General features: G+C 45.1%; 1 protein-coding gene across 24 annotated transcripts in view; it reads right to left on the minus strand.

Moving 5' to 3' along the window:
* Positions 1 to 22,788, minus strand: part of MAP4K4 (mitogen-activated protein kinase kinase kinase kinase 4) — a 168,967-nt gene that overhangs the window by 55,574 nt on the left and 90,605 nt on the right. For all 24 annotated transcript variants that reach the window (XM_086482156.1, XM_086482173.1, XM_086482174.1 and 21 more), the window contains exons 4-6: positions 4,152 to 4,277; positions 3,250 to 3,360; positions 319 to 409 (exon numbers count right to left, since the gene is read on the minus strand). In XM_086482156.1, coding sequence (XP_086338282.1) covers positions 319 to 409; positions 3,250 to 3,360; positions 4,152 to 4,277 — 328 coding nt within the window. The remainder of the gene's footprint in view (positions 1 to 318; positions 410 to 3,249; positions 3,361 to 4,151; positions 4,278 to 22,788) is intronic.

Below are 22,788 nucleotides of genomic sequence, written 5' to 3' on the forward strand. Positions count from 1 at the left end.
CAAAAGAGTGACTCCAGTCACTTCCCAAATCCAGAATAAAGAGAATCAGAACCAACTCAAGTCACACACAGCTCAGAGCTGGGCACAAAACAGTCCCCTGACCGATTCAAGCATGAAAGCCAACATCTCCTAACGAAATGCATGCCATCCCCCCAAAGCAAGAGGAAATACGTGCAGGGCCTCAATTCACGTGGGAGCAGTGACAGAGTGCATACGCTACAGAACATGTTGCAGGGCTCTTAGAGGGTAAAATCAGTTTGGGAACATCAGAAAACAAAGGTTGAATGAATGAGGAAGTGGACGTGCACGCCTACTTACCGAGTTTCACTTCTGCATTCTCGGTTAACAACACATTTTGCCCTTTGATATCCCTGTGAATCACATGATGGGCATGAAGATGTGCCAACCCCTGCATTAAGAAGAAGAGAGGAAGGAGAAGACATTCAGAGTTAGGCTCTTCGCTTAGCAACAGACTACCCATACCCAGCACCCCCAAAGCCCACAGCACTGGGTCTTGGGCTCTTGCTTAGTGGCTGGGTGCACTGGGATTCGCAGGAGCCTTGTTGCAGCACATCGCCCACCCAGCTTTTGGTAACGGAGCAGACACACAGGCCACAGGTTGTGCACATGCTGTACCTAAATACAGCCCAACATCTGCACTGTGCAAACACCTCTCAGCTGTCACGTGAAGAAAGTTCAGCTCCCAGAGAGTCTCCATGCAACGACACGGTAAATGACATCAGTGCCAGTGTATGTCACTGGCATCTGACATACATGAGGCCACCCAGAATTTAGTCCAGGGAAGAGGGCTGGAGGGAGAAAGGAGGCAGTATCAGCATGCATATGCACACCCCCGAGAAGGGGGTGGGAGGGTGATGGACTGGCAGTTATGTTTCAGGGCAAAGGACGACTGATGATAAACAAAAGCTCTGCTGCAAAGCTGCAGTTCTCTTCTCTAGCCTCCATAAATATAAACCCAGATAATTGTTCTTCAGGGAAAAAAAAAAAAAAAACACACATGCAAAAGAAAAAAAAAAAAAGCATAAGCATTATACTTTCCAAAGGAAACAAAACCTCCTGGCATACGGTGCTTTTTGTTGAGACAGCACCTGGATGCATGCCCCAAAGCGTTAGCCATGTGGAGGGAGGGCTGAGGAAGACATATGTTGCATTTTACTCTCTAATGTAATTGGGAGAACAACAGGCAACCCTCTTAGCAACTGCCTGTATTTTGGTTTCTCCTCAGCTCTCTGCTCGGAAAATTGTAGTCTCCGGTGGGATCATCTTGCCTGTTGGTGTTGCCCTCATAGGCTTTTAATGTTTTATGAAAAATAAAGAAATAGAACCTTTACAGCTGCAAGAGGTTAAGAGAGTAGTGGTTGCTATAGAGAAATATTTCCTAACACATGTTCTTCATTAAATGATCATTTACCAGTTTGCCTACATAACCATTGGGCTATTTTCTTTTCTCAAAACAGTTAATGAGTGTGACAAAAAAACCCACCATCCACAGCCCCTCCCCAAATATGTCACAAGTGAATCAAGGGAATGGCTGATATCCCCAAGACCCTTTGCGGTCTGCTAATGCTAAGTGTTGTCCTATTTTTCTCGGGACGAAGGCTTTTCCACAGCTTCACACAGGATACTTTTTAAAGCCTTCTGCTATGCTGACCAGCCAGAGAGATGATCGTCTCTTCTCTCCAGAGCACCATCTAACCTTACTGAAAAAACACATTAGGGTTTGCGAAGGGCTAGGAGGAGACAGGAGTCCCCAGGCCCTTCCAACCACACAGGGATCCACTGAGTCAATCCTTACCTGTGTCTCCACCTGCACCAGTCTTTGGCACTTTAGCTCATTTTAACTTTCTGTTACACAACCTCTCTCCTCATCTCTGACAAACTCGGTGTCATATCAGGGTCTGCAATGTCTCCTAGCAATGCGAGTTTAGCATTCCTTTTTTCCAGGTATTCCAGTTCCTGCTTTCAAGCAATTAAGGCTCCTTTTGCAAATTTCTCACAGGAATGAAAAAATACCTAACTCTTTTCTGATGTAAATCATTTTTTCCTCTTCTCATCAAGCATGACTACTTTACCTAAGCAGAACCTAGGGTGAATGCAACATAGCACGCAATACCTCCAAAGTCACACAGTTCTCAAAACAAACATAAGATTAGTCCTGCAGGAAGTTAGTTTTCCTCCTATTAAAGGATACTATCCGTTTGATCTGAAATACAACCATCAGGAGGTACTCAACTTTTCTTCTCCCTCGTAAACAACTTAAAATGTGCCAGCCCAAACGCCAGCAGCTGGACTCTCTCCTAGCATTTGGAATTAGAGCAAGAGACCAGAATTGTATGTCTCCCTCCCTCATCATACTAAAAATTGCCAAGGCAGAGCAAATGTACAACACTGACAACAGCAGATTTATGGCAAGAGCCAGTGGTGGTTTCCTTTAACATAAAGCCCTTCAGAACTTCAATGACAAGGCAATTGAACAAACATACTGTGTAGCGGTATGGGTAGGAGGCAATTTGTTTTACAAAGCAGCATCAGGAAAACCATACCAGATTTACTTAGAGCAGCAAATAAATGCTGACTCAAAAAGCACTTAAACTGTATCAACTGAAAATTAAATATGAAGAGTATTTAGTTTAAGCTTCAGTTTTAAAACAACTCGTAAGTGGCATCCCTCTTTCCGAGAAACTTTTGGAGCACCGTCTGCTAGCACTCCACAGCCACATACGACGTAGCTGCTTGCTCTAGATAGACTGCAGGAATATATAACATGCAAGCACATTGCAGCACAGAAGTCCTGACTGCTGGCCTGAGCCAACAACTCCCTTCCTCCACAGACTGAATTAGGAGCAGAGAAAGACAGCTGCAACCACATTTGGAAAAGCCCATTCTGCACCCTACTGTGTTACGACACTGTTTCAACCTCACGCTTCTCAAAACCAGTGTCTTATGGACATTGTTTCACAGTTTCTAAAGACGTAAGGTCACTGCTTCTTCTGTTGGCTTCTCTCGACTAAAAATCGCTATTTTCCGCCAGGCTGCTGTTACAATACAGTACAACTCACACTGAGTTAAATGATGCGGAGCAGACATCTATCTGCTTCTACGCACTCTCCAAGTGATGACATGGCTAACAGGATTGATCAGAAACAGCTTCTTGCAGAACCTCAAGCTAGGCTACATCTCTGTTAGACTGTTTCTGTGTTCTCAAGTGGAGCAGACTATTTTCCTTACCCGGAGAATCTCTCTGGAGATATATGCTATCCAATCTTCTTTCAGAGTATTCCCTTTCGTGTTCTTCACAAGGTCTGTGATAGAGCCTGCTCCACAAAACTCCATAACAAGCTGCAAAACAAGTATCAGCATACAACCAACATTAAACACAGCTCCCAGCTGTCTAGTGAAGCAAAATAATCAGGTTGCACCAATGATTTGGGAAACCCTCGTGAAGCAGAGAATATCATTTATTTTACATCTCTGCCTGGAAAATGGATTCAAACCAAATGTCTCCAATGTGTGTCAGACATATATGGAATATGTCTCACATTAGTTACCACATTTTCAAGGACTGATTTAATCACTGTAATTTAATGCTGGGAATCTGGATTTGCTCAGCTATGCAAAACGCATTAGGAGCAACAGGACTAAGCTCACATCCAATGCTGAAGGAATCAAACTGATCACAATATTGCAACACATCTTATTCTTTAATTCCCATTTATTCATGAAAGAACATGCACTGCTGTCTGTACCCTGCTATTTCAAAACCAAACTTCAACCCTTTAGAGGGTGTAGATGAGGTGGGATGAGAAATGTAACGGGTACAATTCTCAAGCGCAGCTTTCATTTTACAGTCACACATTCTTACTGCTCAGCTCATCTGCCTTGTTCCCATGAAACATGTTACTATACACCTGGGAAGTGGGGAAAAAAAGTTACTTAAAGAGCAAATTCATTGCTAATATCAAATCTTGGTTCAGCCATCCATGATTAGCTTATGTGATTCACTTATCTATCTGTTCAGGCGAGCACCAAATTCTATTCATTTGTCTTCCCATAATGTCACATTTCTGTCATCCTCAAACTATATCCAAAAGGGAAAGACTTATGAACATGCTTGAGAAATATCTGCTTACCCATAGTTGGTCGTCATGTCCTGGAGGACTTTTCTTAATGAAAGCACCGTAATAAGTTGCAATATTTCTATGATGAGAGTATTTCTTTAGCATATTAATCTCCAGTTTGATTTCTTCTTCTTCGTCCTTTGGGAAAAAAAAAAAAAAAAAAAAAAAAAAGCCATATGTTTAATAATGACATGCATTGTTTATTTCCTCTTCTCTTTCACACAAGTAGAGTTTATACCAGCATCGTGCTCAGTAAACACATCCTATGTTCATATCATCAAAATCCTGTTTATTGAGATGGTCTAAAACAGACCTTTACTTTCCCAAGTTTTCAGTAATGCAAAAAAGCAAATGAAAGATGCACTGGACTTCATCAAATGATGGAGCAGGACAGATCTGTTTAAAAACTCTATGCTTGTAATATCTTAAGCAAACACATAGCTAGCAGGCTCTTATTCCATGTAAACCAGAGAACTAGAAAACCAAAACAATTTGTGAATTTACAATAGAGGAGTATCATCTCCAGCATCACCTCTTTTTTTCTTTGATTTTGAAAATTTCAACCACTTCTATTTAAATGCCAGACAGCAGCTCAGCGCAGACAGCTGCCAAAGCAGGCCCTCCGAGGCGGGTCCTCCCATGGTGGGGACCGCAGGGTCCCACCTCGGTGCCAGCATGGGGCTGGCGCAGGAAAGCAGAGATGGAGACCAGGAATTCCCCTCACTGAGAGGACAAGGCATTCGCCTCGTGCACAAGTTTCCTCCTCCTCCATCTGCCTCCAAGGAGGAAGAGCAAGTGCATCAAGAAGAGATGGCCGGGAGCCCGGGCAGTAAACAGGATGCTGGGACACAAAAGCAGAGGAAGGATTTCCCCTGGCTCCCCCCGCCTCAGCGAGGTGCCAAGCAGCGAGCAGCTCAGGTGAAGGGAGGTCATCCCTTCAAAGAGCTGAAATGGGTAACACCATGCAACTACTCCTTAAAAACACCCACAATCCGTTTTTGAAGTGACAGTAGGATGCGTTGCATGGAAGGATCCACACTCGCTTTGAGGTGATGTCTGAGCAAGCAGCCAGCAGATACAGAAGAAGAAGGAGCAGACACCATCCCACCCCCAGCTCTCTCTTACCACACCTAGACAGCGGGAGCCTTCATCTAGCACCTCTCAAGGTAATGAATGAAAAGGCAGCTGGTTTACCCCTTTAGGCACAATCTTTATTTGCTCCACAATTTTCTAGCCTTAGATAACTAGGGGTAAAATGTCTACCTTAAATTGATTCCAGGAAGAAACCAAAACCTCTCTTCCCTAGGGTGGCTGGCTGATGGAAATAGTAGCATGTATTTTGATTATCCTGTAATGTCAAAGCTGATTACATGAGAAAATTTTAAGCCCTAAACTTCCTTGCAATTTGTACCACACTAGCAATCAAATATCCTATTCATGACATATGCAGATGTTAATACTATGTACGCGTTAACTATTTATACACACTGGTACACATGGCTTTAGCAAAAGAAACCACCCTATGCTACAGAGCAAACAATTATTTCAAATACACTAACAGTGGCATGCAGTGCTTACTCGTAAATTATCATGACAGAATTCCCGAAATGCACAAGGGATAAACTATTCTTAAATCTTCGCATGACGCATCTTTAAAGTAAAATACCGTGTATTTCTGGCACACTGAATAAAACAGTAAAATAATCTTGCAAATCAAAGTTCCACAGCAGCCCTGGGAGAAAGTGTTATCAGAACAGCTTTTTGAGCCAAAAGCTTCCTCAGCTGCTTCTGCTGTCCTTGCTGTTGTGTGACTTTTTAATTTATTTAGACCATATGCAAAAAAAAAAAAAAAGGAAAGGAAAAAAAAGAATAACAATACATGCTTATACAAGGAACTACCACACTGAACTTTGAATTTAGGCAAAAAAACTGTAATAGGAGCTTTGTTAAACTTAATGGTTTGGGACTTAATTGCTGATAGGTTAATATCTATAATTGGATTAATCTCCTATTTTGTACTGACTTTTTATATAAAAATTATTTCCTACCCTCAGCACATGAACATAATAGCTTTTACAATTCAATGGGCAGGATGTCCTAAAGGTTGTTCATGTTTATCTGTTGTAACAACAGCCAAAATGACAACGCTTAGACAGGATCTATTTCTGAAAAATAACAAAACACCCCACACCTCCAAAAATCCCCAAAGAACAAACAGCAACAAAAAAAGGCACATACAGACCCAGCAGGCTGCAGGCAGTTACTGGTCTTTCAAATTTTCCTTATGGCTATGTCAAAGCACCTGCCCTATGGCCTGCAGCAACCCCAAGCATCTCCCTTCACTAAGGCTAATAATGGTCCTAAACTCCTATTTCAGCTGCCATTGAGCATTTGTCCGCAACGCAAATAGTATCTCACCTACAGTTCAAACTAGTCCAAATTCCAGCCTAAAAAAATAAACGGATTCAGTAATTCTTGCCAGGCTTTGGAGGACTCCACTTACTCAGTGTGGATCGATAACGCTCTGGCACTGAGTCCTGAAGACTTTGTGGCAACAGGAACTGTCATGAGGATTAATCAGCACAGCGAAGGCTGCAGTACCACAATTGGTGTAACATTTGAAAAAAAATAAAGTTAAAAAAAAAAGGTGGCCAGACAAAAATTGTTCTGTTTCAGATTCAGGAATGTTTTTTTCGAGGATACAATTGATTTCATCCCGATATGGACATCTGAAAGAGACCAAACAATGTGTGCCCTTACCGGTGTTTACTTCACCCTACTAACTACAAAAGGAGGATGAGGTTATTAGGCAAGATCCAGACACCAATCTTGCAAACATCTCGCATCGGGGTGACATGAATCCCACCCAAACTGTCACCGGGTAAGACCGTTTCCACACAGGTCTCCTTACGGACACACGCACGCCGCAGGAAAGGCAGGCGGCAGCAGGGATCCTCCTGTGCAGAGGGAGGTGTTTCAGTGGCCATCCTGGGATTTGGGCGTGTGAGCCAGCCTCAGGGACAGAAGGTCCCTCACCTCCTCCAGACAACACACGGGCTGCACCACCACCACTAACAGTCTCCCTGTTTGCAGAGGCGCCAGGATGACAAAAGGGGAAAATTAAAACCGACTGAGGCGAGAGACTGTCATTCTCATGAAGGAATACAAAAGTACATCTTTTTTTCTTGAAGGAGAGAGGCAGCTGGTGAGCCCTTCCTAGTGATTTTATGCAGCTGGCATCAATTACCACTTTAAGCCATTATCTGTGGATACAAACTCCCATTGAAACCTTCTTTGTCTGGCCTGTGATGGGGCTGGTGTAAGTGTTTTATACTTATACATTTGCCGTCTGTTTGTGACAGCACATCTGATTACCAGTAATTTTTGCAGTACACTATACTTTTGCAAGACTCTCACGGTTAAATCAAGCTTGCCGCGGCTTTCCCCTCCCCTTCCACGCGCTTCCCTTCAGAAATTACAAATGGACACAGCAGGATCTCTAGGGATTTCGAACCACAACACTGTTTTATCAAAATGCCTTTGCCTGTAAGATTATAAACCACATACAACACCTGCACAGAAATCCACCTATGTACACCAAGATCATTTCTAGCCATTCAAATTAGCACTTTAAAAATAAAACCAGGCATGTTACCTCTCCACATGCCACCTAGCGGCACCCAATCCGCTTGCTTACGGCTGTAGCACAAAATCTCAACACCACTTGCTCTTCCATTCATCACTGCACACTAAACATCGGATTGCACGCAGACGGCAAACCAATGACTCGTTATTTTCATTACATCATCATTTACAAAATTGCGATCATTTAAGTATCTGAATGATTTAAGTACCTGACCACGGTTGCCCCTGGAGTAACTCCCTGTCAAACAAAAGCTACTAGAGCAGATTCATGTAAGGAATATTAATCTGGACAGCTCAATTATGCCATTTCAGCATGTTTTCCAAAGGTAACACCACCCCTCACCCCACCCCAACCCCACATCATTATTGCAAGAAAATCCTACTTACTTATACAAATTCTTAGATGATGAATTCAGAAGCATTTTGCTGGACATCGTGGTAAGGAGGGAGAAAAAGGGAACTACAGCTTTATAAGCGCTAGAAGCACTAGAAGTGCTACAAGCATAACCAAAGGAAATGAACAATCACTTCATGCCTGCCCCGTTTTTATATACTTCCCTGAACATCGCTGTCTAGGTGCCTCAGGAGACCAAGCAAAACAGTCCTGACCTGCCCCAGCACTGCAACTGGTACGAGGCCCCTATGGGAATCTGTCTCTGAGAAACACATCCAGGCCAGTAAGGGGAGAAATAACACTGTTTCCTGGGCTCTACAGCACAAGGAAATTATTTCAGGAGCAGCATTAAAAAACAAAACAAAACAAAAGAAAACACCTAAAGGTACAGCAAGGAAGTATCCCAGGGCATGTAAGTGGTAACTTTCCATCCACACTCCCCTGGATGGAAGAGCTGCCTGACCACTGCTCTTTGTTGGCTGTTGATTCTTTCCTCTCAAGGGATGGCACAGCTCAGGGAGGAGAAACTCAGGACAATTTCCGAAGATTTTATTTACCCTAGTAGTACGAAGAGGGCAAAGTGAATGAGAAAACACAGCCAAGCAAACATAAAATAAGACAATGTTCTGAGATGAAGGTACAAGCAAGTTTACCTATCCCACCAGGTGATTTATATGCTGCCCTAAACCAGCTTGCAGAGGAATACAAATTGGTCCTTTCAGTAACTTTCCTTTTTGATTTAAGAAATGAGACAGTGACAAATCTCAGCTCTCCTCGCACAAATGGCATCCAGTCATTTTAAGCTGCAATCGAGTGTTTTAAGAATTAACACCACACCCCAACAGTGGAAAGATGAACACACAGGAAAAGGGGGATGGGGAAAGGGAAGCCTCCAAGTCTCCTTTCTTTTGCTTTCCCAATGCTGCTCACGAAGTTCTGTCTGCCTATAACCAGGGAGCTGCACTGCCTGGAGAACAAGAGCTAGCAACACTCTGCCTGGGGTTTCAGACTAAGCTGAGCTGCTGAGGTTCATGAGATCTAGCAGTGGCTTGTGGGACTGGGGAATCTTTAAATCATGGGAGAGTTCAGATCTGTGTGGAGGGGCAGGCAGCAGCCTCAGCCCGGCACTGGGAGGAGAAAGGGACTGCTAACCCATGGACACTCAAGAGCAGTGGAAAGGAAATTAGTTGGCCTTCAGAGGTACCAAAATGATGACAACTTGGCCTTTTTTTCACCATCTCCTCCCAACACACAAGTTGAAGAAAAACAGGAGAAGCCCACAAGAAACAAAATTTATTTTCCTTTTCCTTTCCTCTCACTTTTCATTTCTGTTCTCCACCCACATAAAAAAAAGAAAAGTCCTAAAAGGCACCAAACACCAACAAAAATCTTCCTGGATAAATCACAACATCGACTTTTGCAAACCACCATTCTGCTTGTGTGTCACATCCTCCCTCCTCCCCGCACCCCAGACCTGGCCAACATCCACTGGGACCAGAATCTGTCCAGGACAGGGAAAGTCTGAATAGTGCCTAGCACAATAGTTGACCTTTTCTGGTGCTAGAATCCATAATATATACACTCATTAATAAAGTTCTTACACACAAGGGAGATGTTTTGGCGAGAAGAGTTGGGGCAGTGTTGCGCACAGCGCAATATTTGAACTGGGAGCTGTTGCGCTGCCTCCAAGCTGGGAAGGAGACTGTAATTTTGGGAGGAACCTAACCACAAAAGCAAAGAGACTCTGAGCAGCAGGCAAGTCCCTGCCAGCGCCTGCCAAGGTAGGAAGTTCGAGTAAAGCAGAGCAGCTTGCAGCACGGAGGGCGCAACATGGAGAAACACGATCCTCTCCAACACCACAACAGAGTGTCAGAATTGGGAATGTGACATAAAATAGTTCATAAAACAAAATACCAAACACAGGCTTCTTGTGAGGGAAAGCCTAAACTATTTAAAAGAAAAGACTTTAATCAACATGTGCAGTAAACGTTTAACAAGTCCATATACAGTCCCTCCTAAATCTTAACATACAAGAGCCTCCAACTTTCTTATTATATCCCGTCTTTCTTGAGTCTTTCACAGGGCCTTTGAGCTTTGTTACCCTCAAGCTAAAGGCCTCATGTAAGTTTACCTCCCTTCTGTCTCTCTCCTCTGGTACCTTCTCACCCCCAGCATTCACAGCGCCTGTCCCACTTCACGTCCAAGGTGTTTCTTTCACAGACCACTTACCCACAGACTCTTCCCACCTTAGCACCAGCATGTTCATTTCTCTGCACCATCCTTCAAGTCCTTCCCAAACACGCACTTGTTCAAAAGCCTCCAGACTGTTCGCCCTTAAGAAAATGCATCCGTCGTGCCGCGCAATCAGTGACACTGAAGGAGGATCAGACATCCAGCAAGTAGTGGCGTGGGTGGTGAGCATTGTCCCATTATCTCTGTGAGGGTGCCTCTCAGACTTTACCCCTTGTCCACATATGCAGCCCGTGCAGAGGAAACCTTCACGGGCTTTACCATTTGCAAGCTTTTCTGGAGCCCATCGTGTCACTGTGAGCTGTCCACCAGCCTCCGAGCCGCTTCTGCCGTCGGCACAGAGCCACGCTGCCAGAAGCAACAAACCGGCAACGCGGCACAGGCAGAGCTATTGCAGAAGACGGTTGTGACGCTTTTTCAAGGGTCAAAAAAATCTTAGTTTTGTGAGAACTAGCTGGCAGAACAGTGTTGTCCTTATGACCACGTTTGGTTACCTTCAGTGGCAAGATTTCATCAAGCAGGTTAGAAACACACTTCCCAACACATACAAAACAGAGGCTGCTTTGTCTCCCCTTGGCACAACACCCTCTCTACTGCTTGCTAAAGGCACCATCTGAAACAAGAGAGAAAATGAGCCAAATTGTTCGCAACAGTGCCACTGCTGAGGCTGCAGCCATAAAGCAACAATTAAATTAACTGGACAAAAAGGCATGAGGGAGGGCTAGCTCTTAAGCAGGGTCCCAGCACTGCCTGAAGGAGCCTGTGTAGCAGCATTGTGCAGGCACAGGAGAAGGAATCACGTGCAGGCAGGAAGGAGCCAAAAACCACGTGAAGACAATACTTGTCTGTTGTCTCCCCCCAAACCACCTCCTCTGCCAATCACTCTGACAACAATATTTTCTTTCTTGCCTGATGTGCCCCCAGTGCCTTCGCTGGTCACTGAATGAGCTGCGCTGAAGGCACAGAGACTGCACCGTTGCTGACCTTCCCCAGTAAAACCCCAGGATGCCATGGGCTTTTCCAAAGACAACCAAGAGAGAAACCTCCTAAGGGCAAATCCCTTCAACCATTTCCAGGCTTGTCCCTCGATCCTGCTCATGATTACTTAAAAGAATTTACTGCTCAGATTGCATGTTTATCCCAGCTATACAATACAACTATCCATCCTCATCAAGCATAAATTATTTACAAGTTATGCTACAAGCTAGCCTTGTACTGACATCCTCAGAGCTCTCATAAAAGAAGGAAGGTTTAGTACCCTACTTCCATTACTATTATTCACACTAAAAACTGTTGCTATACAATTCCACATCTAGTCTCAGGGGTTTTTTTGTGATCAGAACAAGCCCTTGCTAGCAGATAGGAAAAATAAGTCTGTATGTGAAGGAAAGAAATTAAAACAATTTCCTCTATGCAAAGCTCCAGGTGCAGACAATAAGAGGAGATGTAGATGCTGGAGAGAAAACAGGCTCATGCACAAAGCCAGAAAGTTGCACAGCTTTTCTACTTTCAATCTCAGTGTGCATTTGACGCCAAGGAAAGCAGCATCCTTCCTACTCCACTCGCATGAGACCCCACCTGAAGCACCCCACGTTCACCTCTAGTGTCCCCAACACAAGACAGACATGGATCTGCTTGCATGGGTCCAGAGGAGGGCCACGGAGATGATCAGAGGGCTGAAGCACCTACGAGTACAGGTTGAGAGAGTTGGGGTTGTTCAGCCCGGAGAAGAGAAGGCTCCAGGGACACCTTACAGCGGCCTTCCAGTGCTTAAAGGGGGCCTGCAGGAAGGGTGGGGAGGGACTCTTGATCAGGGAGTGTGGGGATAGGACGAGGGGTAACGGTTTCAAACTGAAAGAGGGGAGACTTAGATTAGATATGAGGAAGAAATTCTTCACTGTGAGGGCGGTGAGACACTGGCACAGGTTGCCCAGAGCAGCTGTGGCTGCCCCCTCCCTGGCAGTGTTCAAGGCCAGGCTGGATGGGGCTTTGAGCAACCTGATATAGTGGAAGGTGTCCCTGCCCATGGCAGGGGGGGTTGGAACTAGATGATCTTTAAGGTCCTTTCCAACCCAAGAGATTCCATGATTCTATTACCTCCGGGGGGAACAAAGCCAGGAGAAGTGTTTGCCCATTGCTTGGACCCTGCTCTCCCCAGGCAGTGTGAAGCTCCATTACTCCCATCTGGAAGGCAGATCTCCTTCCCAAAGGGAATCCACATGTGGGTCCCTCCCTGCATGTGCAGTCCAGACACTGCTGGGCCACAGTTTGGACCTGGGAGATGGAAAAGGCTCCTAAGTCCCGCAGGTTTGACGCAGCTGAAGATTCAACAAGAAACTAAAGTTGTAGTTTGAAACTAAGCTTTAACTTTGAGAGGGGTGGGACAGAAGGTAAACATCTGAGAGAAGAGAGAAAACAAAAGGCTGAAATGACTGAAAGTGGATTTCCTATGTACACCTTCTGCCACACAGAAGCTATATTAGCAGAAATTTAAGCTGGGAATGTGAAATACATTAAAAATGACAGTTCTGGCATAACACAAATGTTCTAGTACATAAATAATGAAAACCTACAATTACATGAAGACACTGATTCCCTTACAGGATAGATTCATTCAGTATACAGCCTCACACCCACACTGACCAACAAGTCTTGTAGATGAACAGAGAAGGGGGGTTTATTTACAATTCCTCCTTCATTTTGCACATTGAATGAAACCCAAATACTAGAAGACAAACAAAATACCCCAACAAGTTGGCGATCACAAACTCAAAAGCTGGAACCATGCAGAACAGGAACAGAACAAAGGAGGAAGGAAAAGTAATCCCACTTTGGCGTTTCCTCGGGTCCGTTTCATGTAGGATCCTTTATTAAAAAGAGACAGGGATGGAGAAGAAGCTGACAAGAAATTCAGAAGCTCCACCACATGCTGCCATTTCTTCGCCCGACAGTGACAGAGGGCTTGGCACCACTCAGTACGTAACATTATTTAGGCCAAAAGCAAACACACAGATTCATGATGCAGAGGGAGCAGACTGGCAATAGCACTCCAAAATCAATCATAAATTAAAAAATAAAATAAAAAAATATGAGGTAGCACAAACCAGCACCACCACAATTGCCAGCAGTAAGCAGCTGGCAGCCACAAGGCAAGTACCTCACGCTTTCAGGAGACCCAGTCCCACTGGTGACCCTCACCTCTCTATGGGATGAGTCCCACAGACCTGTCCCCCTTACGGGCATCTTTGCCCCCATGCTAAATAGCGGGCACCCTGGGCAGCTATGCTCCAGGCTTGAGTACAACCACTGTGTGCCTAAAATGAGACAGGATGATTCCAGCCTCTGGTTATCGGTAGCATCAACGGTTAAGGCCAGCAAACAGCCACTGAAAGACTACAAGTTTTATTATCGACTTTGGCTTCTGAGCCCAAATCAACTGGTAGATGGAAGAAGAACTTTGTAACGCATTGCTAATCCCTCAGCTGCCCACATTCCCTAAGTCGTCTAGGCTTTAATTAAGCAAACCCTCCTCATTAAAAAATTGCGAGTGCTGCAATTTTTCCTTCCAAATGTTTAAAACTCCGTCTGCAACACTAACAAAGCCCTGCATTTTGTCAGAAAATAAATACTAAGAAAATCCCTGAAAACCAAAATTACTGCATTTTCTTTGCAGCCCACCAATCCACTTCTATAAAGTGACATACTTCACTTAGCCCATTACTACGAAGAAACAGATTTAACACTTCTAAAGTGGTGTACCTCTGTCTGAGGTACACCTGTCAGATTAAAATGATATCTAACAGAGAGCAGTCACATCCCCAAACACTGAAGGTAATAAACTGGCTAATACCCATGTTTAATGCCCGTTGTACGTGCTGCCAGTAACCTACGCTCTGTTCTACATCCACAAAAGGAAAACTTCAAATTTTGTGCTACGCTCTAGCCTTCAAAAAACTCCTTGTAAGCAAGGACTAGTGTGAGATCATGATCTGACTTATTCAACACAAGGTTTCTTTTGTGAAGCAGCCAAAATATGTAAATTACCCAGGAATAAAAGGAATCGTCCGATCTGTACATGTGTCTTACAAACACGACTGAATGACAGAGTGTGAGTGCACAAGTCCTTACAAGTTTTAATTTCAGGTAATCTTTGCCTAAAGGTTAAACACTTTAGCTCCTCTGGTCCAATTATTAGTCACCACTCAACATCTGTCAGTAATCCACAACCTTCTCCCCTGCCTTACGCAGAGAGAGCACTGCAAACGCAAAATGCCAGGCGCGAACAGAGAGAACCCAAGAGGTTCAAAAAGCCCTTTCCCCTTCACCAGATGCGAGGCAGAAGGGATCGCAAAGAAAGCTGCGACACCAGCTCACCATTGTGTGTTTAAGAAAAAGCTGAATATATATTGTCTGCGCAGACCACGGGTGAGGAGAAGGGAGGAGACCTGACCAAGCCCTACAGGCTTGCCAAATTCCATTTTCGACTTTAAGAATACCCCAGAAAATACCTTCGGTTTCTTTCATTGACATTGCAAGCAAAGACTGCTTTGAAAGCCAGCAGGAGGAGGCTTGCTCCCCCTCCCTTGGCCACCATCTCCACCTTCTCTTCTTTCTTTCTCTGGTTTGGTGAGAACTGCTCCTCCCAGCAGCAACAGAACAGAGGATTAACATCAGGTCGGTAGCTGTGAAACAGTCAGCCCTGCACACACCTGCAGAAACACCCTGTCCAAGCCCTCAAACCACCTGCTTCTTCCTGGGGAGGAACGGACTCCTCCTGCAAAGGGCAAAGCTGTGACTGATACCAGACCAGGGTTTCTGCTCCTCCACGCTTTTCTGCAGCATTCCTGAAACCTACAACCCAAGAGCAGCTTTGCAGGTGAAAAAGCACCGCGAAGCTCAGCTATTCTGTGGGAATAAACATAGAAAAAATAACTAGAAATTATTTGGCTTAAAGCAGCTTTGCTGGAGCAAAGACCTTTCTTCACCTTGCTTGTTCATCTAAGAGTGAGATCCATGCTTATAACCCTAAGGTTTTTCAAAGCAGGAAGGAATATGGATATTGTATTTTACCTCTAAAATACACTTGCACTCAGAAATACAGCTCTTTTTAAAAAAGGAAATCCATTACAGAATGATTTACAACTGAGTGACAAGATGATGATGATGATGATGACTCTGTAATTATCAGGTCCAATCACTCAAATTACAATTTACCAGCAGACACACAAACTACTTGATTCACAACTAACATTCTCTTCAGCACATGCTAGGTCCTTCCTAAAACAAGAGGGGAGACAGACAACCTCTATCAGCAACAGACAAACGTAGCTGCTGACAAGAGGAATTCAGGGACGCCTGCGAGGGGCAAATTTCCCTTCGTGTTTGTGCCAAACCCTTCCAAAGGACAGATGACAACCAGGCCTGTGACCAAAAGGCTTTTCCTTTGTATTCAGACAGGAACAGCTTTCAGAGACAGGTACAAAGGTATGGCCACATCTGGGCACGTGTGATAAGTGAGTTCTTTATAATACCGGTTGCTGAGGTTTTGATTTTCTTTGGTAGATTAATGCTGACTTATGCACAGCATTTAAAATCGCCCTGCACTGCCAAAGCTCTATAAAGGCTGTGCACTTTAGTATACAAGTAAGTGCATTTGGCATTATGCCACTATGTACAAAATCATTTTCATGCAGCTGCCAGCAGAAGGGAACTATATTCTTGGACCAGATGTTTTTGTTGTCGGCGCTGCCAAGCACGCCTGGAAACCTCACAGCTGAGCGGTGCTGCAGGAGTGAATTAACAATGAACAGAGCCACAAGATGCTCATGTCCATCTATCAGACAGGGTGTCACGGTCCCCTCTCTCCCTTCCTCGCCCTCTTCGAGCAAGAAAGTTGCCGATAGCTAATTATTTACCTGCCCGAGAAGAAAAGTCCTATTGCCTCCATCAGGATAAATAAAAGCAACAAATACTTACAGAAAATATTACACCGCAGCTACACTTACCCTTAGCTGAGCAGGTGACAAAGAGACAATGATTAACAGCCAAGAAAACAGGACGGGAGAAAACACGAATGTTCCAAATACTACAGTACATTTGGTTTTGCTGCTGGGCTGTGAACAGGCTTGCATTTATAAAATGGTATTTCACCTCAAAAATCGGAGCCACTGCGGCATCTCACCCTCCAGTTTAAAAACAAACAGCTCAGACCCCAGTACAAGCCTCTCACTGTTCAGCTGAAACCCTGAGAGCACTGGCCGGAGTTTGGGGACAGGAGTCCACTTCCCAACCCTGACATCGGCTCCCATCAAGGCTCAGCTGCTCTTTGCCCTGCTGCCCCCGTGCTGCAAAGCAGGGGCTCCCGCCAGCCCCCGACCTGCCAGCCTTGCCTTGCCTTTTGTGACTGCACCACAACTACCAGAGGGGACCCGTGGTGCTACAGGGACAGAAAGAATAAATCGCCAGACAGTTGCTTAAAACTGCAGATGCATCTGAACAGGAACAAGGGAGCCAGGCACCGACACCTGGGTGCCGATAAGAAGAAAATTACATTTATTCAGTCCAAAACTCTCCCTTGACCGGTCTAAATCAACCACAACGTCTACATGAGAAACTTGAGAGGTCAGGCCACCTCCCCCAGAAAGAACAAACCCTGCACTAGGCAGGGAAGAGGTGGAAGCACACCCACCACCCCATCCAGGCTGCAGCCCTCCCCAGGGCGGCGAGGCAACGCCGCTCCTTCTGGTTTGTGGTGAGGGGGCCACTTCTTTGTTCATACCACTCACTGGGCATCACACGTGTTCAAAGCGAAAGGCGGCATGACATGTGTGTGTGTTGTGAGCCTGCTGGGAGCTGCTCTGGGGTCTCTTTTCTCAACAGGCTGTGCAGACAGGCACAGCCTGCTCCTGTACCATGAGGCACTGTTAAAAAGTGACAGCAATTGACTGTAAAATAAACACAGGCGTAACGTGTTTTACTGAAATCCGTCTATACGGGAATAATCTGATCTCTCTCAGAAAGAGTATCGTTTTGGTTTCGCCAGCCTCCAGTAGCCACCCCGTCTCCTGCGGGAAATGTGGCCCCAGCCCGCCCAGCTACACCCACCAGCCAGCGTCTGCACGGGAACTGAGCTCACCTCGAAAGCCTAGAGCACCACCTTCCTTACAGATAAATTCAAAAGTTAAGTGTTTAAAAAAAAAAAAACCCAACAAACAGATGGCATCTCTTGTCCAGATATATACATGGTCGTCTTCTCAGGGACTTTCCCCTTAAAACAAAAGTAATGCTATCACTACAGGGTCTCAGGGGAAGATGATTCACCAGCAGGAAAAGGCCTGTAATTCTGCGCTCAGGGTATTCACCCCAACAGATATTACAACTTTTTACTATGCTAGTCCCGTAACACAAAGAAGTGACAGTCTGAAAAAAAAAAAAAATCTTCCTTTAATCACACTGATTTGAAACCAAACAAAGAGCAATTAGCCCAGGCAAAGTGTGGGGGGTGGAAGGAGGAGGGGGGGAGGGTGGCATTTACATCTGAAGGAGGAAACCTGGATTGTTTGGAGAGCTTCAAAATTCAGGAGGATATGCTTTAAGGCACCGGATTTGCTAAAGCAGAGCTGTGTGACAATGAAGCCATGCACAAAGGGACAGGCTGCAGCAACCCTGCCAGTTCCAGCTCCACCACCAAGGCAAGGATCCGCAGGATGGTTGGGAAACATTACCAAGCAGCATGGAAGCAGCATAAATCCCACACACAGCAAATCGGACCTCTCCAATAGCTGCAGAGAGGCAACTAAGTGAAAGACCATGTGTTGTGGAGGTCAGCTTCTGCCAGACTACAGGCATCTGAACAAAGCCCGTCACGGCTGGAGGCTCCTCTCCTGCGGTTTCCTGCAGCCTCATCCCTCCAACTGCCGTATGGAGAAATCCCAAATCCCAGTCAAAAAGGAAAGCCTCACAGAAGTTGCTGGTTAAATTGGTTAAGCTTGTCTTTGCTGGTTTACTAACAAATGATGCTCTGCTAGAAAAAGCCTTTAGCTGCACTCTGGCTGGCATGAATTAAAAAGCAAGGTGCAGGGGGTGCAGATTAGGAAAAGCAAGAACAGGGAGGCTATTATAAAGACAGCAAAACATAGTAATAATAAAAAAGGAAGTTCTAAGGTTGTGGGTGCTTTCTTTTTTTTTTTTCTTTTTTCTTTTCCAAAACTCTCCCCAAATCAGCTCCATCTGTAGTCTCTGAGCATCTGGGGGTTTCTGCCAAAGTGATCAGTAGCAAAGAGCTAGCATTTGTCTTTGAATCACAGCCATTATGTGCTCCAGCGTTCCCACACCACGGAGAGAAATCGGAGGAGCTCACAATTCTCCCTGGGCTAACGCCGAGCCACTGATCCAAAGCACAAGGGATGACGGCAGTGCATGTGCGCTGCTGCATATAAAGGCAAGGCACGGTGGAAAAAAAGGACATTGCTGCTTTTCATGACCTATAAAACTTCCTCACTGAAAGCAAGCTTGGCTGAAGGCAGCTCTCCAACTCATTGGCAAACCTCTTCAAAGCAAGACATCCAGCTAAGTTTGTCTTTCATACAATACACCCCTTATTCCCTCACGCCTTTGGTTCGTGAGTAGACACTTTTCCCCAGGAGCCATAAGCGTGTACAGCCATGCAACGGTCACAAACCAGTTTTGGCCTCCTCTCCCCAACGCCAACACTGCAGCGCTGGCCTGGAGAGCAGGCACATGCCCGCACACACTGACACCCCGCACATCCCGGCCTCTTCCCTTCGAGGAAGCGCAGGATGGCGCAAAATGTTAGCTGCCCACCAGCCCTACTCGCCTCACAGCCAGAGGGCTCAGTAAGGCCCTGTTTTACCATTCATTTTGCAAAGAAGATTAAAAGAGAAGGTTACAAAGGAAAAAAATATTGGTAAAACAAGTTTTTGGAATGGAAGATGCAAAAAACCCAACATCTAATACCAGTAAGCTCCTACTAGCACAACTCAAAGGTCTCTCAGTTATGTCGCTGGGTATCAGGTTTCAGAAGAAACTTCTGGCTCTTGACATCATGTGGAAGGCAAGCAGGTTTCTTGCTCTGAAGCCCTCTAGTGATGGCCAAAAGCACAGCAGACACACAAATACTCGCTTTGAGTGCAACCAGCAGGAAAAATTTAGACAAACCCTTGCACAAGGGATCACTGCTCAACAGCCACGCCAGGTCAAGACAGCTACGTCTCAAGGAGCATGTAACAGCTTGCGCAGGGTGTTTGCGACTGTTTATCCACACTGTAAGTAGCTATTTGTCCTCCAAAGGCTAATGAATATGGGTATTTTGTGAACAATCATGGATTAGACCCCTAATCCGAAACAGGCATCTATCTCTCATGAGTTGTTCTTAATTAAGACTCAGAGAAAAAAAAAGGGAAAATACACAAGAAAGTAGGCTTGATACTAAATGTCATGGGTGCTGTCCATCAAATATGCAGCTCCTGAATAGTGGAGTTTCTGCAACTATATTCATCCCATGCATTATCAAGCTGCGGAGAAGACCAGTAGAAGAAACATCTTCAGTTTTTCCTAAGAAAAATTCCTATTAACTGCCAGTCAGCCTTTGTCCTCCTCCAGATCCAGCACTGCCTCAGGGATGCTACTGTGCCAGGTCTTTCCCATGAAACTACAACACTCTGCCCAAACACACTGATTTTCATTCCTCTGCTTTATCAACCAGCTGTATGAAATTCACTTATTATAGAACTAGCTATATATTTTTTATCTCAGCATGGTGAACCATTTGCATCATATGCAGCAATGTTAAAATGAGCATTGTTTCCCACAGTAAAGTCTGCTCTAACACCTTGTATATATTAAGACCATTTTATTGCCAATGAAACTGCTGATTTAAATCATACCTAACTAACATCTGTGAGGAAGAAAGAGTGATATCCAGTGAATCAGCAGCAGTACCACACAGGAATACACAGCTAGGGCAGGCTAGGCTTTTGATTCTGGACTTCACTTAAAGCAAACAGTTGTCTTTCAGAGGTAGATCTACTTTGGCTACCTGGATTAGCCCACTAAAGGGTTGCTTTCTTTTGCCATTCACCAACCAAAGCACCATTAAACTCAGGATTAACAAGGTTCTTTGCCTGCAAATACAGCACATGGTCCACAACGTGGTTCACCTCAGCCAGTCTCCCATAGGTCACCAGACCAGAGGCAGCTGGCATCACACATCCTCAGCACAGGTTTTTTTGGCTCCACCATTGCATCTAAGCTTGCCACCCAGCGATTCTTTGCTCTGACATTATCTTGAACACTGGAACTCAGAATCACAATAAATGTCATGGAAATAGTCCAAAGCAGAAAGTGAAGTAATTTCTGAGGCAGGCAAGCAGACTAAAAATAGCCCGCGCAGTGGAAAGAATCAGAGGGTGGGGGAATCCCTGCAGAAGACCTTTACACTCCATTCTTTATTCCTAATCTGCAGGTGTGAAGCACTACAAACAATCTCTCAGCGGCCATCGCAGGTGGCCAAGGAAGATGTGGCCGGGCTGTCACAGCCAGCTTTCCTCCCGGGTTCATGCTGCAAGGGGAGGGCTGCAGGGGTGTGGATCCCCAGGAGGCCTCATGGCTGTAACCCTGAGGAGATGATGCTGCTGCAGGCCAGCTCCCAGCCACTGCCTCTCCCATCCTCTGCCCTGCCTGGCCCCTCTCACACACCCCCTGGCCATCATTTGCTGGGAAGAAAACACTAGAAACCTAGCTAATCTGTATTTTTTTTTAAAAAAAAAAAAAAGAAAGAAAAGAAAATACTTCTTTGGCAGAGGAGCTCTCTGAAGGATGGGACCAAATAGATGCAGGTACAAGGGGTGCTGGGAAAGTGGGGGGGGGGGGGGGGGGAGGGTGGAAGAGAGGCAGGGTTGCCCCTGCAGTAGCAGCCAGACATCAAATTGGCTTTGCTGTATTGTAAAACCACATCTCAAGGGAGAAGGAAATAGAAAATAAGGGAAAGCCATAGACACCTATGTCAGGAGGAAGCACTGCTATCACAACAGTATTCCATCTCCTTTCCTTCCAGCCAGCGGGAGAAATCTTTTCCTAAATTTACACACCTCTGTTTGTTTACATTGGTAGGCATGGGAAAGAGAATGAGTTTGCATTTGCATGCTCATCCACCCATTTTTACAAGAGCAGTGCAAACTCTTTAACAATTTGTGTGGCAAATTAAGATTAGGCTAGGTATATTTTCCAAACTCTTTTAACCAGAATTGAGGAGCAGCGGCAATTCTGAAATAGGAACCAACATCACCCTCAAGGACTTAAATTTGAGTGACTTATTTGACAAAGTAGCCCCCTCTGATCTATGATTTTGTAACTGACTCAAGGCTTTAAATTTCAAAACATTGTTGCAAAGGGGCATAGCAAGAGAAGGAAACAGAAAAAAATCAGAGCGAAAAGCAACTAATTCATTTACAAAAACGCGTTTGTCTCACAACAAACAAAGAGAAGAAACACCAATAAATGCTAGGAAAAAAGGCTGCTGAGGTAAAATATGCAAGAGACAAATAAAACCCTCCTTAATGGTGCTGCCTTTGCATCACTGTTTCCACAGCAGTGACTCACGGCTGCCTGGCCGCCCGCAGCCTGGGCTGGGAGGACAGGTTAGTGCAGGGGGAGCCAAGCAGCCAGCAGCCAGCCATGAGGATGCTCGCTCTCCCTGCTGCCTGTGGTCTCTTTGCCCAATTACATTTCCATTCGGTAAAATATTCCACATAAGAAAATGATTTTCAGGAACCACGGACACTCTCCTTTCTTGCTCTCGCACATAGAGCCAAAGTGCTTTGCCAGGCCGGTAACAGTTATCTGAAGGTCCATGGGCTGCAGCATTTACACTAGGATTTCCACTGAGTTCTTACCAGCTCTAGACTCAAACACTAAAATTCAGTTCAGGAAGAAGGAGCTACATTGAAAAATATCCCTGCTCTAGTGAATCACTGCAGAAATACCTCATACACCAACTGACACACAAAAACCTGAAAGTTCATTTCTGGATCTGGCCCCTCCACTAGGCAGAGAGAGACACACTTGTGAAGGCCACCATCATCCTGCAGAACTAGATACAAAAGAAAGCAGGCTGTTGAACTGTCACCACACCTTTTGCACCAGTGATGTGCTGGACAAAAACCCTACCATTTTACCTGGCGGATGTGAGGCAAACACACCACCAATATGCTTGCTCTCCACAGTAGCTGCTTCAGCTGCTAACTCGCTCACTTCTCACAAGCACACCCTTCAGATCAAAACATTTGAGAAATAAAGCCTGACATGAAAAAAAAAAATAAAATCAACAGGGAATCATCAGAA

This window comes from Leptosomus discolor, chromosome 1, assembly GCF_034619465.1.
Source record: "Leptosomus discolor isolate bLepDis1 chromosome 1, bLepDis1.hap2, whole genome shotgun sequence".
In the NCBI taxonomy this organism is placed as follows: Eukaryota; Metazoa; Chordata; class Aves; order Leptosomiformes; family Leptosomidae; genus Leptosomus; species Leptosomus discolor.